The following is a 16,726-nucleotide window of genomic DNA, read 5'->3' on the forward strand; positions in this document are numbered from 1 at the left end:
CAGTTCCATTTTTGAAGAAAAGAGGTGTTAAGCATACACTTTAGAGAGACAGTGAAAAAGGTATTAATTTGCAAACTCAATGACATGACTACATCCACACTTTTCCCCTGTCTCGTATTAAATTATCTATGTAGTACTCAGCCTCTGTCAGAAAGCAGCAAAAAAATATCTTTAAAGACGGGGAAAAAAAAGATAACATCAGTTCATATAAAAATGCATCTTATCATGGCATGTGTTCTCTGCTTAAACAGTTCATGACCCTTAAAATGTCATGCAAGTTTCACATTCAGTTCTACTTTAATCAACAGAGCTATGAAAATTATTTGGCCAGGTTCAAGTTCAAAGAGCCTATGCTTTTAAAGCATGAGAAGCATACTGCAAGACTTAACAGGAATAGAGTATTTTTTGCTATGAATGTAACTATTAATGCTGCTTATGAGTACACAGAAAAATAATTTGGCTAATCCATCAGAGTATGAGTGTACCAGAGCTCCTAGCAGAAGGCAAATGCCACAGCATACCCCTGGAATTTATTATTTGCTTATTTCACTTCACAATACCTTCATGACTGCACCTTTGTGCCTGCTGTACCTACATTCACAAATTCAAAACGTATATCAGGCAGTCATGTAACTTCAGTTCCCCAAAGCTCCCCAAGAAAAACAAATGCAACCATACGAACAGAACAGGCAAAAATCGTGGTTCCACCAGCAGTCAGATGAAAGTAATTTTCTAAAGGAAATTTCTTTTGAAGTAGGTAGTTGGGTTACCGTTGGGAGTTACGAAAACATACAGACAGTTGGAGAAGCGTTGGTTGGAAGGGACCTTTGAAGGTCACCTAGCCCTGCCTACCCCTCAGAACAGGGCTAAAGCCAACACTAGACAACACTTTTTCAAGCGAAGAGGCTGTGCTCACTGTAACAGTGGGTGGGAGAGACAGTAGGATGGCCTGTGCCTGGTTTCTGCTCTGTATTCTTTGGAGGCACCTAGCTTTCCACATCAAAATTACCTAAAGGAAAGCATGAACTGACATGATGATCCTTTCTAAAGGATAAAAAGCAGACAGTGCAGTAAATAAAGCATTCAAAGCAATGTTTCGACCCCGAATTGATATGAGAAAATGATCAGCAAAACCCCTCTGATCACACATATAAAGAAGTTGCCGGAAGAAAAAATTTAAGGAGCAGATGACATGACAGATTATCAGCAACATGACACTCTCTTCAGCGACTGAGCAAAGCTTTGCTCAATATTCCAATGGTCTCAAAACAAACTCATAAACAAGCTCAAAGAAACTTGCAAAGCTGATGCAGTACAGCACAGTAATTTGGAAAGTAGGAGCAAACAGGCTGCAAGAACCCAAGCAAAAAGAAGTACGACACATGTATTAAGCAGGTAGTATTTGTCAGCAATATGGTGCGGATTTTAAACATTAGCAATGTATGGGAAGGCCACTTTTTTAGACGTGTAACAGCCTTGACAATTCAGGTTTTGAGACAGTAACAGAGACATCTCTTCTGTTTAGCTTTTATTTCCCGATGGCAGCAGAATGCTGTAATACACTTTGGTAACAAGACGTGTTAGTTTCCACATGACTTTGACAGCTACGATGAAACAAGGGCAGCAGATGAGTGCTACCTGAGGATATATACACTTTTAAAACAGAGAATGTGTATATAAGGCTTTTCTCAGGGGGAAGTGAGAAGCAAGATGGAAATATGCCCATTTTTCATTCTGACATGCGAAATTTAAAGCTTCTCTTAATGGCCTATGTCACGCAATGAACAATTTTAATTACCAAGAAATTGCTTTTCCAGGTTGACTGCTTGCTTAAACTAGAGAGTATATAAAACAAGTCCATTCTCCGCTATTCTACATGAAACAAGGTGGTCGTGGTGATATTTATATTTGTGCCTCTGTACATTAAGCTCTACATAAGTTCCCACCTCGGTATTTTTAAAGCATGGCAAAAATTACAGAGGTAGCAAATTAAAAAGCCCTGAAGCAAAAAATGAGGAAATTAATTGTCTGGAGTTAACAGATAAACGAACCTTATGTCAAAAGCAAAAGGTTTACATAAGTCTAAAATGGAAGGGGACCCTGAAAAAGCAAGAAATGAAAATACAGTGGAACTAAACCCTTAGGAGGATAAAAAAAAAAAAAAAGATAAAAAAACCCCTATGCAGTCCAAGCAACGCAGGCAAAGAAAAATGCTCCGAGGCATTATCTTGGAAGCATTAACTGCCCACGCTTCTCTCCGTCCGTGATACCCGGAGCGTTTGCTTTCTGTCCTCTGGTCACTTGTTTCTCCAGCCCACACCAACCCTTGCAAGGTAAAGCCCTGACGATAAAAAGAGCGGCGAACACTCGTGTCCCAACACGCCAAGCACACCTGAGCACCGCGCCAGGGTCCCCCGCCTCGGCCCGCCAGTACGGCCCCGGGCGCGGAGGTAGGGACGGCGGCCCCGGGACACGTCCTGTTACCGAGGCCGGCGCCTGGCCGCAACCGAGCAGCCCCGGACACGCCGCCGGAACCCGGGCCCCCGCGGCGGGCAGGACCGCGCAGGGCCCAGCGGGGCAGCCCCCAGCCGGCGGCGGAGGGCGCCGAGCCGCTCGCAGCTCTCACAGGGCCAGCGCTGCGCGGCGCCCTCCGCCGCTGCCGGCAGGCCCCCTCCTCCCGCCGCAGAGCCGGCAGGGCTCATTCGCCGCCGCTGGCAGCGGCCGGGCAGCGCCTGGGCCCAGCGGCCGCCGCGGGGACGCGCCGCCGCCCGCGGCTCCCCGGCCACCAGGAGGCTCCGCGGCGGCGCTACCGGAAGCGGGGGGGGGGGAACGGGCCGGGACACGCGCACGGAGGCGGACCGGCCGCTCGAACCGCGCGGGGCCACCGCGTCACGTGGCGGCGAGGGGAGGGGCGGGGCCGGCCCGCTCCGCTCCGCTCTGCCCCGCCCCGCCCTAGCCCGCGTGCCCCGCGGCCGGTCGCGACACTCACTCGCCAGCGCTGCCGGGTGTCTCGGTGCCTCCGCGCCCCCGCTCCCGCCGGCAGCCGCCTCCTTCTGCCCGTCCTGGGGCGCCTCTCTGGGGAGTAGGCGGCGGGGCGGGGCCGGCGCGGGGCCGGCGCGGGGCGGGGCGGGGCCTGCCCGCCCTCCCTCCCTCCCCCGTGGGCCGGGGCCGGCGGGGGTGAGCCGGGGTTGTTGGCCCGAGCTGTCCCGGGTGCGAGAGGGCGGCAGCGCCGTGCGGCGGGGCGGCGACTGGGCGCGGAGCTGGGCGGCCCGCGGCAGCAGCGGCTGCAGGCGGTGCGGCGGCCGCGCTGCCCGGGAAGGGCCGCCCCCAGAACAGCGGCAGCAAAAGGCACAGCCGCAGCGCGGGGCCTGCGGTCGGGGCCTGCGGTCGGGGCCGTGCCGGGCGCCCAGCAAGCAGCGCAGCCTCGGGCCGCACAACCTGGCGGTTCGAGTGCTGTTACAAACCATCGTGTATAAACGCCACCGGCCGCTCTGCGGAGGGGTTTCGGCTGTAGGCCGAGGCGGGTGCCGAGGGTTTACAGCCGGCAGCGTGCCAAGCGGCCGCCTCTTTCCCCCTTCTCAGGCAGGTTCCCACTTCCCAGCTGAGGTGCTGCTTTTAGCAAAGCGCTGGGACTCCGCGCAGCGGGATCGCTGTAAGGAAATGGATACACCGGTAGGAGGAACCGGAGTCAAGACACCCTTGTGCTCTGCTCCGTGCCTCGACGCCAGCCCCTCCGTCACGAGTCGGTCCGCTGAAAGCCGGGCTGTGCTCATGTTACAGACTATTCCCTTTCCTACACAATTAGCGTTCAATAATTCTCCTGTAAAGCAGGGTTAAGATTGCTCAGTTTGAGGCAGCATCTCCTGCTTTTCTTCTTTCTTCCGTATTTTGTTTTAGAGGTTGAATTAATCAGGTATTCCATCACTTTGGGTTTTTTTTAGACATACGGATTCCACATCAATACACTCGTGCAGAATCAAGATTTTGAACTGTTACTCTAAGGGTAAGAATGTCCTCCTGTATATCACAGTACCAGGCTACCACACCCATTGGATTTTCTTCCTAGCTTCCAGCAGACCCCCAAAATAAAAACATACTACAAAAATAAGCATTATCACAATTAAAATCTATGCAAAACAATAGCAAAATGCAGATTTATTACATCGCTCCATTACAAATGTATTTACTTCTTGCTCAGCTGAAATTAATTGGAACGTACCCATGGCAATCTAAATGATTAACACTACATTAAAAAAGTTCAACAGCAATCGCAAACTACCAATTTCAATATCTGCAGGGATTTTCTAACAAAAATACTTAATTTTAAAAGCCCTGAACCACTTGACATGTACCTGACATACACCGAACACCCATGCCACAATGCACATGGCTCTTCTTTGGAGCTGCAATATACGGTCCTTTTTCCTTATAGCACAGGGTCCAAGTTTCTGTGTTTCTATTACACCTATGTACAACCACTTCACATTATGATGGAGCCCAGGACACTGCCTAAAGTGCCCAGTGGTACCTGCTGCTTATGGTGGTGCATGACACAAGTTTTGGCATTTATGTTGCAGAAATTCAACCACGTGATCTCCCTTTTATTTCTAGCAAATTTTAGTCTTTTTGAGTTAATCATACCCTCATAAACACATTTGGTAGAGTCGTATCAAGAGCTGTGGAAGTAAGCATTGTTCAGTGAAAGGGCCAAGTCAAGAATCATGTGGGAATCTACATGTAATGATAGGTTTGTAAATGTACCTATGCTCACATGGAATGTGGAACAAGCAGGAACCAGCAAATAAATATTAAGATATTTAAACTAAAAAATCTCACTGTATAAAATGGGATACGCTATCACATTTAACGTTATAACAGCTACAGCTTTAAATAGCGACTTTAAGAAAAAAAAATCTCACCTTTGCAAATTTACAGTTGCTTTGGATTGCTTTTAAAATAAAGTGGAGGACACGAGAAGTCAATTCAATAAAAAGCTGTTACTATTTATTGCCATCCTAGACAAGCTAACAATGAATCGAACTGGACCTGAATTTTCTGTTTCCATAGGTAGATTTGACATTTGGATACTTTATCAGTCACATAAATTTAACTGTCTGCAGAAACCAAAGCTCTCTTAATTTGTCTCATCCCATTCCCTCATCCAGCTACTATAACTCTGTGACTCTCAAGGCAAGTTCCTGCCAATTTGCTTCAATGCTAGTCTTTTAATGTTCTCGGAGCAAATAATGTACGAGAATGCTGGAGGTGTATGGGACCAGATTACTTAAGCTGAAAGCAGTAGTGAGATTTTCTTCATATATATGAGCTGATCATCTTAGTTATCCTTTGAAGTTAATTAAAAGGAGTACCTGCTTCAAGTATATGATACCTTACATCCTAAAGATGCTTTCTTTAGTACATGAGTCATGTTTCAGATTACCTGTTTTCTTCCCTAGTGACTATACAAAGAAACTAGGATGCATAGCTCAGATGCAGGTATCTCAAATATGAAGGAAACAAGTTCGCAGTGAATAGGCCCAATATTTTTAACAAACTATTCAAAAGTACTAAAGATTTTTATTTCTGAGTGTCCATAAACAAACGCACAACCCATATCTTCAAAGTTTAAATCCCAAGTATGAAATTAAATAACAGAAAACTTAATGTACATGGTATTGGTCTAAACACAAGAGAAACACGCAATTAGGGAACTCCGCTGGAAGTTTTTTGGTGAAGAAAGATTGCCATCCATAGAAGTCATTGTGAATATTTTTCAGACTCCATTCTGTGCACTGCATCATTCTGTATTTCTCTCCTCAGAACTGTATTTGAACAAGCAATCTTTGAAGAAAAAAAAAAAAAAAAGGTATCCAGGTTTCCTCAGTTTCACTAGAGAATCAAGCAGGCCAGCTGGTAAGAAGGAAACTTTAATCTTCTGTAATTATGGTGGAATAATGGTGGAAAGGTAAAGTGGGGAAAAAATGGTGGAAAAACAGACAATGTAACAACAGCTACATACAAACCCACTTTTTTTTCACCTTTGTCTCTTCCAGGTTGTGTGTTCTGTACTATTCCAGGAGTCAGTTATGAGGTATGAAAAAGCAAACAGCATGTTAACATTATAACAATTTTAATAAAACACACTGTACTATTTGCACTCTCAAAATGTTTCTGAAAATAAAGTAAAAAAAAATATTTAGCATTCTTGAAAGCCTCAAGGATTTTTTTATTAAATATCAGTTTTGTTTTTTGCTTCTTTTGAACCTAATTCTGCCTCAACATTACACTCAGACCTAAGTGTATCCTTGTTATAACCATCACATAAGTAATCACATTGAATTTCTATAGCACTGAAAATGATACAAAACAAACCCTCAGAAAAATACATACAGGTAGCCAGACAACTAATCAAGAATAAATCATGTTGTCTGTTTTGAAGAGTAAACACCATTTTTAAATACCAACAAAACATCCAATTTGTTGGCATATCTCTTCCATCTAAGACTCTTGAGTAGAAAGACAAACTGACTTCCACACAGAAATTCCTACAACAACTTTGGTTTACAATGACCTAGAGAGAATTCATACCCCATATGTAATATTGATCTACTGGGTTTTTGTAAAGCTAATATGGCAAGCAACAGGGAAAACTATACATGTGAACTTTATGATGAAAATAATAATTTAAACTCAGTATGTCATATTCCAAATATACAGAAAAGACCTGATTATATTAGACACATTTATATTCTGCTATAAATTAGCTCATCCAGCCAGATTCCAACTCTTAACACCTCACAACTGAAGTAGCTAAGTGTTCTCTATATCTGATGAATACTAGGCTATGTATGGAAAGCTGCAAAAATCTGCTCTTTGTACTGAAGGGTGTATCTATTTCAGGAAGTTTCAGGTAGCAAAGTTGCTACAGACTAAACTATGCTGGTTATTAGAAGATGACTAGCCATACTGGTGCAGCGTTCTGCTGGATCAGTACAGATACTTATCAAAGAGCATGTTTATATCCCGCAAATATATTCAGAAACTAAGTTCTGAAAAAACAGAAGAAATGGAAACAACTGCATCAACCTAGTACTCTATATGAATTAATGAGTCCTGGTGAAAAACAGGCTATACTTGCAGGAGAGGAGCACTGCAACAGCACAAATACCTGTCTCTGGTACATCAACTAAAATCAGTACGGCAACATACAATGTAATGTAGGCATATTAATTCATTCAAAGACAAACCTGTGGACAGCACCACACTACCACACTCTTAATAGCTATATTTACAGTTAGTTTGACAAGAATATTACATTAAAGTAGCCGCACTACTTGTAGTACCTAAACTAGCTTTGTCAGAGGATGCTTTGGTAGCTTTGCAGTATTGCAGCGTGCTCTGTAGATACACTTGGTTCTTGAAACAACTGTCATTTCCACGCAAATTTATAATGTAAAAGTATCCTATTGTAGGTTCAAAACATAGGATATATGTAGAATGGTTACATGATGGTCAGATGGCAAGGTCATGCAACATCCTGTCCTATGGCAGGCATTCCCCCAACACTTTAAATGGTTCCACACTGATATGAGTTGTATATGCAGAACATTACACAATCTCCTATACAATAATCATTGGACAAATTAGGAAAGCTACAAATACTGCACTGATCAATTTCTTCCTGAAGGACATGGCTGGAAAGAATAAAGGCATATGAAAAGAAAGGTAAACATCCAACAGCAATCTTCCAACCTTAAAAAAAACCCAAACAAAACCCACCACAAATAAATAGACATATGACTAGCTCCTGAAGAAAGAATGTAAATACTAGCACAAGACAAACAGCTCTGGACAACCAGAGTTTAAACATGTATTAAAGCATAACACATTTTCAAAAGTAACATTGTATCAACGTATACCCACTCTGATCATCCCATATCAACCTAATCAGTTTATGCATTAACAGCTATGCTTATTTAACTGCCGCTTCAGCAAACACATGAGCCAGGGGAGACAAAGGTGAAGCTGAGTTCCTTCCAGTTAATACATCAACAGCCAAGGTCAGGTCCTCTGCCCAGTTAACTTTTTCACAGAAATTCTCTCCTTATTCACCAGCAATATAGAGGCTGAAAGGTATCATGTCCTTAAACCAGAAAGCACTGAAATGCCTGAGAACACAGGAATTAGCTGCTGTAGCTGCTACACTGTACTCAGACCACCGACCTGCAGGAGCTAAAGCAATTCTGAACTGGTGCCCAAGCTGTTTGCGCTAAATGAGGCTGCCTGCAAGAACAGAAACTCTAGCTGACTCCACTGCTGCGTCACACTTCTTTTCCCTTTGTTGCTTGTCATCTTAACCTGAGAGTATTTTCTTTGCTCAAGCATACCTCAGCAGTACACGGGCTGACAAATATTTACGGTCAAATCTTTGTCCTCATTCACTCCTGTACAAATCTGATACTTCACAGGGTAGAGCCAGAAGCAAGAACAAGGGCATAACTCAAAAGCTGGAGAGAATCCACCCTTCCACTGGCTCTGCAGGACCGGCAATAGAAGGCAGTAATAAAACTGAAATGGACAGATATTCTTCATACTTGAAAAGATCAGGATTTAAACAGGAAATTACACTTTTTAAAGAATCACTTTCAGAAATAAAACTGCCTTCTGATATTCATCCTGCTACTAAAAAGTCAAATTAAGATATCAAATTACAAGTGAAATCTATGAAATTCCATCTGCATTGCTTTCATATACCTATAAAAATGTTCTAAGGGGCTTTAAAAGCAGTTCAAGAATAAAATAACATGATCCCTCCGCTGAAATGTTAGGATCTGGAGGAGGGCATAATTGGGCATTCAAGTGTATGGTGCTGGTGGTGTTATTGTTTTTGAGAAATAATGACTGAATCCTTCACATGGTCAAAAGTACCCATGTAACATTAATCATAAACAGCATGCACGGACAACCTGAAAAGAAACATCAGGCACCGCTTTTCTTTTGCAATTGCTCCAGTTTTCTTCTTAACAGGTTGTAGTTTTCCTTGGTCCCAGGTGCCATAGGATCAAGCTTCAGAGAGACTTCATAGTGCTTCTTTGCCAAGTCAAGATTCCCCCAGCGATGATAAAGCACAGCTGGAACATCAGTGAGGAAATACATTAGCAACATCATTGAATAAAGTGCAATCTTGCCAATCACTTGGAAAACAACATTAAAGCATTTGTTTCCAGTGAGGGTCTCTGGCTGGCTAGTGACACAGTAGCTGCTTGTTCTGTTGCCAAATGCAGGAGCAAAGCCTGGGAGCAGAACTGGCATGGGAATGATGAAGGAATGAATTACATTGCAGCCATAAATGGCAGCTCTTATCTGGTGAGCTCATTGTGGGTTACAAGCATAGCATAAATGAACCAATTTGCAGACACTGAAGTGCGGCTACCTCTGGGCTGGATTGTGCAGCCCTCTTGATCTGTCATATCGTGTGACAGCTTTTCTGGTTTAGTGCCCTGTTCTTCTGGCTGGCAGTTTTTCTAGGAAGTAAAATAGAAATCTGCCCAGCAGGAAGAAAGCTCAAGATTGCTTTTTCTTTTTAAACACAATGAATATGAAGCAAACAAACAACACAGCTGATAAGAGTTAGGAAGGCTCTTACCCAAATTACCATGATAACTGGCAGCATTTGGATTGGCTTTAATTGCCTTGAGGAACAAAGCTTCAGATTCCTGAATAATTTAGAAGAACAAGTCAACAGGACAGTCTACTCTTGCAGTATATAAAATAATGCAAAATTTACCCAAGATTGTAATTAAACCCCCTCCTGAACTATGCCATATCTATATGATACCACTATGCATATATTCTGGGCCTGCGTGATCCCGTAGCTCAGGTGGCTACAGCCTCCAGAAAACAGTAATAATGGTACAAGTGCGTGCCATGCTTTCACAAGCTGATATTTTAGCAGAGCGCTATTAAGCGCTAGTGAAGTTTGCAAAGCAGTTTGGTTTGGTTTTGGGTTTGTTTTATATTCTTAGTTACAATATTTTCAAACATTAGCTACTGAAGTTTTCCTGACTTATTCAACCAAGGTAAAGATAATATAATTCAGTGTCTGAGCAAACTGCTTTTAGGCACCCTTCCCTTTAAAACAACTTTAATCATTTAAAATAGGGGCATTCCAGTACACCCCTTCCAAACAGATCTTTTGACATGGTTGTCAATGAAGAGTAGCTGCGTGCCTGTTACTTAAAAAATTTTCTTTTCCATACTCAAACTTGTGGTGTTTATTCTTAGGACTGTTGATATCTGAGGACTTAGAAAACCTGAGCTCTCTCACCAAATATTCAGAGAACAATTCACAGCTAAATTTATCCTCTTAATGCAAACATTTTGATTTTCCCAAACTAGCTACTAATATAGATACCTTTGTTTCAGAGCATATTTCCTGCAGAAGTTTAAGAAGATACACCCCTCCAATCCAAAGGAAGCATATTTCCTCACTTGAATGCAAGTTTAGGTATTTTAGAGAGTGAATTTTATATAGATTTCTATGCTGTGCTATGTTTTAGGGAAAGTTGCCTATTCAGTTTCAATGCAAATGACCTGAAGATAAAACTACCTCCATGTGGCAAGGTTTCCGTCTGAATGCACATACTTGCTGTCTGAGGTACGTGAGAACAATAACCTGGGGAAAAGGCCTTTCCTTTGTACTAAGCTTTTATTACTTACATCCACAAAACACAACACGGGCTCTACTGAAAAAGAAAACCTGTCAGCTAGATTTTTGGTTCCACCATCTTCTTATGTGAAGCATGAAGTAAGTCTCTGTAAAGGTCCCTCAGGCAGACAAGAAATTTCTGATGTCAAGATTGAGTCACTCAACTTTGAGTTACTTAAGAGCTTCCTGGTATGTCCAAATTCGAACCCAAACTACATGCTCCTTTCAAAGCATTAGCTTCATCTTCTCAGGTCAAGGAAATTACAAACCCTAGGGTTCTCAACAAATACTTTTGCTGATACTTGGATAGGAGTGAAGAAGGGAACAAGATGTCTGGAAATTCAGGGAGTATATGAGTCCATAGTGCAAATTTTAGCATTGCTTTTCACTGGCATAGGCAGCAGGTCCAGTATTCTCATACCCAGACTACTAAGTTCCTGGATACAGTGGTCTCTCTGAAACCCATAATATTCAGTGTCTTCATTAATGTTTTGGATGGTGGGACCAACTGCACTTTCAAAAACTTTACTGATAGCACCTAAGAGAAGGGAGTGGTCAATATACTAGAGGGGAGAGTTGCTATTCAGAGGGACCTGGACTGGACAGAGAAACGGACTAGCAGGAATCACAGAATGGTTGAGGATGGAATGGACGTCTGGAGGTCATCTGGCCCAGCCTCCCCGCTCAAGCAGGTACAGCTGCCCAGGGCCATGTCCAGGAAGCATCTCCAAGGATGGAGACTCCGCATTATCTCTGGGCAACCTGTGCCAGTGTGTTTGGTCACAGTCACAATAAAAACCTGTTTCATGATGAACAGAGGGAACATCCCTTGTTTTGGTTTTGGTCCATTGCTTCTTGTCCTGTCACTCAGCACCACTGAAAAGTGCCTGGCTCCATCCTCTTTGCATCCCCCTTCAGGTGTTTATATACGATCTTCTCCCTGAGACTTCTCTGCTCCAGGCTCAACCTTTCCCCATAGGAAATATGCTCTAGTCCCTTCATCATCTTTGTGGCCCTTTGCTGGGTTCTTCCCAGTATGTCCATGGCTCTCTGGGAACTGGACACAGGACTCCAGGTGAGGACTCACCAGCAGAGAGGATCACCTCCTTCAACCTGCTGGTAACACTCCTAACACAACCCAGGATACCGTTAGCCTTCTTTGCTGCAAGGACACATTGCTGGTTCATGTTCAATGATTCTGGTATTCACCATGATACTCAAGTACTTTTCTGCCAAGCTCCTCTCCAGCTGGGTGGCTCCCAGCATATACTGTCCTGGGGTTGTTCCCCTCCAGCTGCAAGGCTTTGCACTTCCCCTTGTTGAACTGCATGAGTTTCCTACCAACCCATTTCCTCAACCTGTTTAGGTCCCTCTGGATGGCATCATGACCCGCTGGTATATCAGCCACTCCTCTCAGTTCTGTGTCATCTGCAAACTGGCTGAGGGTACACTCTTCCCCATCACCCAGATCAGTAATGAAGATGTTGAACAGGACTGGACTGCAGGAATCTCACGAAATTCTACAGGAGTAAATGCAAAGTCCTGTATCTGGGATAGGATAACCCCACACAAAAGTAAAGGCTGGGAGGCAACTGTCTAGGGAACAGCTCTATAGAAATGGATCTGGTGGGCCTGGTAAGACAGCAAACTGAATAAAACCCACCAGCACACCCTCACAGCAAGGATAACCAACCACATCTTGGGCTGTATTAAGTAGCAGTACAGCCAGCAGGTCCAGGGAAGTAATCTTTCTCCTCTGTTAGCACTTGTGAGACCACGTCTGGAGTATGTGTTTTTGTTGGGGCCCTCCATTACAAGACAGACATGAACATACTTTAGTGAGTCCAGCTGACAGCCACCAAGATGGTTAGGGGCTAGAGCACAAGATGCACACAAAGCGGCTGAAAGAACTGGATCTCTTCAGTCTTCAAAAGATGATGAAGGGTAGACCTTATTGCTATCTACAACTACTTGATCAGATGATACAGAGAAGATGGAGACAGACCCTTCTCACAAGTCTGTGAGATGGGATGAGTCACAATGGATGCAAGCTGGCATATGAGAAATTCCAATTAGATAAAAGGAAACTTTTTTTTTTTTTTTTTACCATAAGGGTGGGTCAAGCACTGGAAGACTGTCCAGAGAGGATTTAGAATCTCCATCCATACAGATGTTCAAGATTCAGCTGGTGATTGCCCTGTTTGGGTCAAAGGTTGGACTAGATGACCTCTAGATGTCCTTTCCAGTCAAAATTATAATATGATTATAACTCAGTCACCTAAGAAACACACTGAGACTCAAACATTTGGCAAGCCTAGTGGTGTTGCAAGATAACCTCCTCATTTCATGCCACCATCCAAGCCTAAAAATAACAGTGGATTGGCACTTGAAAGCATGTAGTTATCAGAAGTCCTACAAAGTTGTGTTTTTCCCCCTGCAAATTTTAGTATTTTGATCTAGTAAGTAAATATCTGCTTTCTTCACTGGGCAGGTTAACAGCAAAGTGAATGATGTGTTGTCCAATTAATTCAGTCTTATGCCTAAAAGTTGCCACCTACATAAAGGAAAAAAATACCTAAATGTATAGACTCACCCTTTAACTGAAGCATGATGGGACAATATGTGCAATGCATTCCCAGAAAATTTAATGAAATAGATTCTCACAGTTGGCTGCCATTACCATGGATCTTCAACTACATGCTGAAAACACTTTTATTGCCACTACTTTGCTCAGCAGCTAGTAGAAACATACTGGCTGATTAAAGGCTATTTGAGGTGCATCATATTCATATTACTACAGATATATGGAGTAAATATACATTCCAGTACAGCAGTGATATTTCAAATTGCTGTATCTTGCCAAATCTTTAAGTCTTGCCAAGAAACTTGCACACTACATATAGCGAAGGCTTTGGGTAAGCACACTGCATTCCATCTGCTGCCAAGGCCAACAGCACAAAACTGTAGTCTGGCTTTATTTCAAATATAAAAAATGCTGAATGGTTTCAATTTATTGTACTTTTTACAGAAAAAGCATGGATGTATACATAACAAAAATACAGCATACATTTTCAAAGAACTAAGGATAGCTTGGTTCTTCATCCATTGTGACAAGAACAAGAATTTAAAGGAAAACTCTAACTTGGTATAACAGATGTTAATTAAAAAACAAAACAACCCCACCAAAACAACCCATCCTTTATGTGCTTTTGTTTCTGGAACAATAAATAATTCATGAGTAGATACAAACAGAAATAAAGGGTTAGGGTTTTTTTCAGTCACTTAGCAAAACCATCTTCTGCTGAAAATCAAAGTGCATTTGAAACTGAAGAATACTGTGTGCTTATTGGAAGGAAATCTCTCTTAACATAGTAAAACCTTTTCGACTCTGATTACTACATGCTTTCAAGAGATAACAAAAAACCCAGGACAAATCTTACTTTATGGCAACTGAGCCAATACAGTAACAACTTTTATACAGACACATAACACGTAACCTAATAAATGAAATGCCTGAGGTTATACAACACATCAGATACAGCCAGGCAGCCCTCTGAATATTACCTCCATCACCTTGACAGTCTTTACCCTCCCCCTCCTTCTCCCCATCCCAAACACTCAATAAAAATCCTTAGAGCGCCATCCATTTCTATGTTTTTACATGGCATGGGGGCAGACAAGAAATCTGACTTTCCCGTGCTTTTTATAAGTCTTTTAGCATTCTCCCATTTAAAAAACTCTGTATCTCCTCTTTCCAGGTGATGCAAAATACAGTTGCTGAGATCATAACCTTTTCTAAGTAAGTCCACTTTCCAGTTCCCTTAATTTGCTCTCCCTGTTATAACCCATCAGTTTCAAGTGACTAGTTCAGTCCTTTTGCTCTGTGCAAACCTACTACTCCATACTGAACTATTAAAACACTCACTGGCTCCCTGCTTTCTTCTGCGGGCTCCACTGCTCCTTCTGCTTTTTTCAGGATGCTGACTTGAAAGCTTCACTTTCCTCTACTATCATTTCTACTTTGTCTCCAACACATTCCCCTGCAGCAAAATGACCTTTCAGAGCTAGCAATCAAAATCACTACCTCCTTTTTATTTTTTAAATCCACCAAGACAGACTTGTTTCTCCTACACCTGGAGAAGTTTCATAGCTTGTTTTCAACTTATTTTTCCTACTTATTTCCTTATAAATGCTCTTTATTCTGTCATGCTGCATTCTGCTCTTGATGAATAACTATACAATTCTCTACTCTTTCACAGTCATGACTCACCAAAATAATGCTAGCAATTACCTCCTCTATAATCTCATCCCTTATATGTTCTGGATATAAATTTGTATCCTTCTGGAACTTTATTAAACTAATCTAAAACATATATTTTATAACAGTCTTAGGCAGAGAGAGAAAAGAAATAGAGCATATAGAGAAAAAGGTCTACATCCAGTCTACAGAAACAGTAATGGAGCATCTAATAGCATCATTAACACAAATAAAAGCAAGTGCTGGGTTGTCACAGGCCCTGGCTTCACATGTGGACAAGGTCATGACTGCGCAGCTGAATATGACTGTAGCAATTTAAGTGGACATAGTAACCTGTGGAAAAATGTGTCTATTCTGAGAAGTTTCACCTCATGAAATCTTCTTACTTGGTGTATACTGAGGATGTTCCTTCGGTGCTGCTAACATCACTACTCAGAAAGCCATAAAACCCCCGAAAGCCAGAGTTCAGTAAATGTTTTTCTGAGGAATATGAAAAACTTCCTTGATCATTAATTTGTCCCCATCACATACATAAATCAGTGACTATAGAGTCAATTAAAACAACTAAATATATTAACTGTGTATGATTTATTCTCTAACAGCTCATACAATTCCTTTTTGAAAAGAGCTCATTCTCATCAGTTCCATTAGATTTACCACTACTACTTGTAAATATAAGTAGGTAATGCTGAGGTACCACTCGCAGGCTGGTCCACTGCATCCAAGAGGAAGTTCAATACATTGCTCGACGCATGGACTTTTACTCAAAGTATTCTGAGATTACCCAAGTACCTCATCCTCAGTCTGGGGTTAGCAAAATCTATATATATCTATTCTAGACAGTGTCAGAAGCAAAGAGGCTACAATTCATATTGGGTAATGGTAAATCTTGCTGCCTTTACATACCGAAAGCACAAGGACTAGCATCTCACATCTAATTTTAGTTCCTGAACCAAAGCGTCTAAATCAGAGCAGGCTCTCTCTACCGGCAGGGAAGCAATACAAGACCCTAACTGCCCTCTAGTGTGCTTAAGAGCCTATTCCTCTCCACTGACCACTGACATCGTTTAGGGCAGCAACATTCATAATGCAGGCATCTAAAATAAGGTGGGATGAACTTAGGCCAGAATCACACAGCAATACTGGGACAGAAATGGGCATTGAAACCTGATTATCCAAGTCATAGTCCACGATGACCTCCTCAACCACTTTCTATGAAACATTTACGTAAAGCTTAAAAAGGAAAAAAACCCACCAAACAAACCCAAAACCCAGCACTCAGAAAGCTCTAGTTACCTACCTTATATTTTTGCGATTTCCCCAGTACATTTGCCAATGAAAACATAAGTGAATGATCATTAGGTATCAATTCCAGGGCCTCTCTTCCAACTGCTTCTGCTTGAGCTAGATTGCCTGGGAGCCCATGCAGTGGAAAAAGAGAAGACATCTTTTAACACAGTCTTATTAGATACTTTTCATGCTGCAAGCACGAATATTGTATAAATAGCTGACTACATGTATTTCTAAAGAAAACCAGGTATCTCTCTCACACACACATGTCAAATCCCACAGAATAAGACAACAGGAAACCTCCATTTTGTTTTCAACAGGTAAGAACTTCAGAAGAGCAACAAAGCAAAGATTCAAAACTTCTGAAGTTTGGTCTATACAAACTTCAGTAGAAACATGCTTGCACAACGATAGCATTTCAAATAAGGATCAGAAAATCAATTTATGGGCTGGATTTCAAGTGATGCTTT

General features: G+C 42.3%; 2 protein-coding genes across 7 annotated transcripts in view; both read right to left on the reverse strand.

Annotated features, from left to right (window-relative positions):
• Nucleotides 1–3,077, reverse strand: part of GGACT (gamma-glutamylamine cyclotransferase) — a 31,046-nt gene extending 27,969 nt beyond the window's left edge. The window contains exon 1 of one of the 2 annotated variants that reach the window (XM_037378107.1): nucleotides 2,990–3,077. The gene's annotated coding sequence lies outside the window, so the exon portion shown is untranslated. The remainder of the gene's footprint in view (nucleotides 1–2,989) is intronic. The other variant, XM_037378106.1, reaches the window with a different exon arrangement.
• Nucleotides 3,078–4,125: 1,048 nt separating this feature from the next.
• TMTC4 (transmembrane O-mannosyltransferase targeting cadherins 4) overlaps nucleotides 4,126–16,726 on the reverse strand; it is a 60,545-nt gene continuing 47,944 nt past the window's right edge. For 3 of the 5 annotated variants that reach the window (XM_037376321.1, XM_037376318.1, XM_037376319.1), the window contains 3 exons: nucleotides 16,267–16,379; nucleotides 9,647–9,716; nucleotides 4,126–9,131 (listed from right to left, as the gene is read on the reverse strand). In XM_037376321.1, coding sequence (XP_037232218.1) covers nucleotides 8,980–9,131; nucleotides 9,647–9,716; nucleotides 16,267–16,379 — 335 coding nt within the window. In that variant the 3' untranslated portion in view covers nucleotides 4,126–8,979. Of the gene's footprint in view, nucleotides 9,132–9,646; nucleotides 9,717–16,266; nucleotides 16,380–16,726 lie in introns of those variants that run through there. The other 2 variants (XM_037376320.1, XM_037376322.1) reach the window with 2 other exon arrangements.

This window comes from Falco rusticolus, chromosome 2, assembly GCF_015220075.1.
Source record: "Falco rusticolus isolate bFalRus1 chromosome 2, bFalRus1.pri, whole genome shotgun sequence".
In the NCBI taxonomy this organism is placed as follows: domain Eukaryota; kingdom Metazoa; phylum Chordata; class Aves; order Falconiformes; family Falconidae; genus Falco; species Falco rusticolus.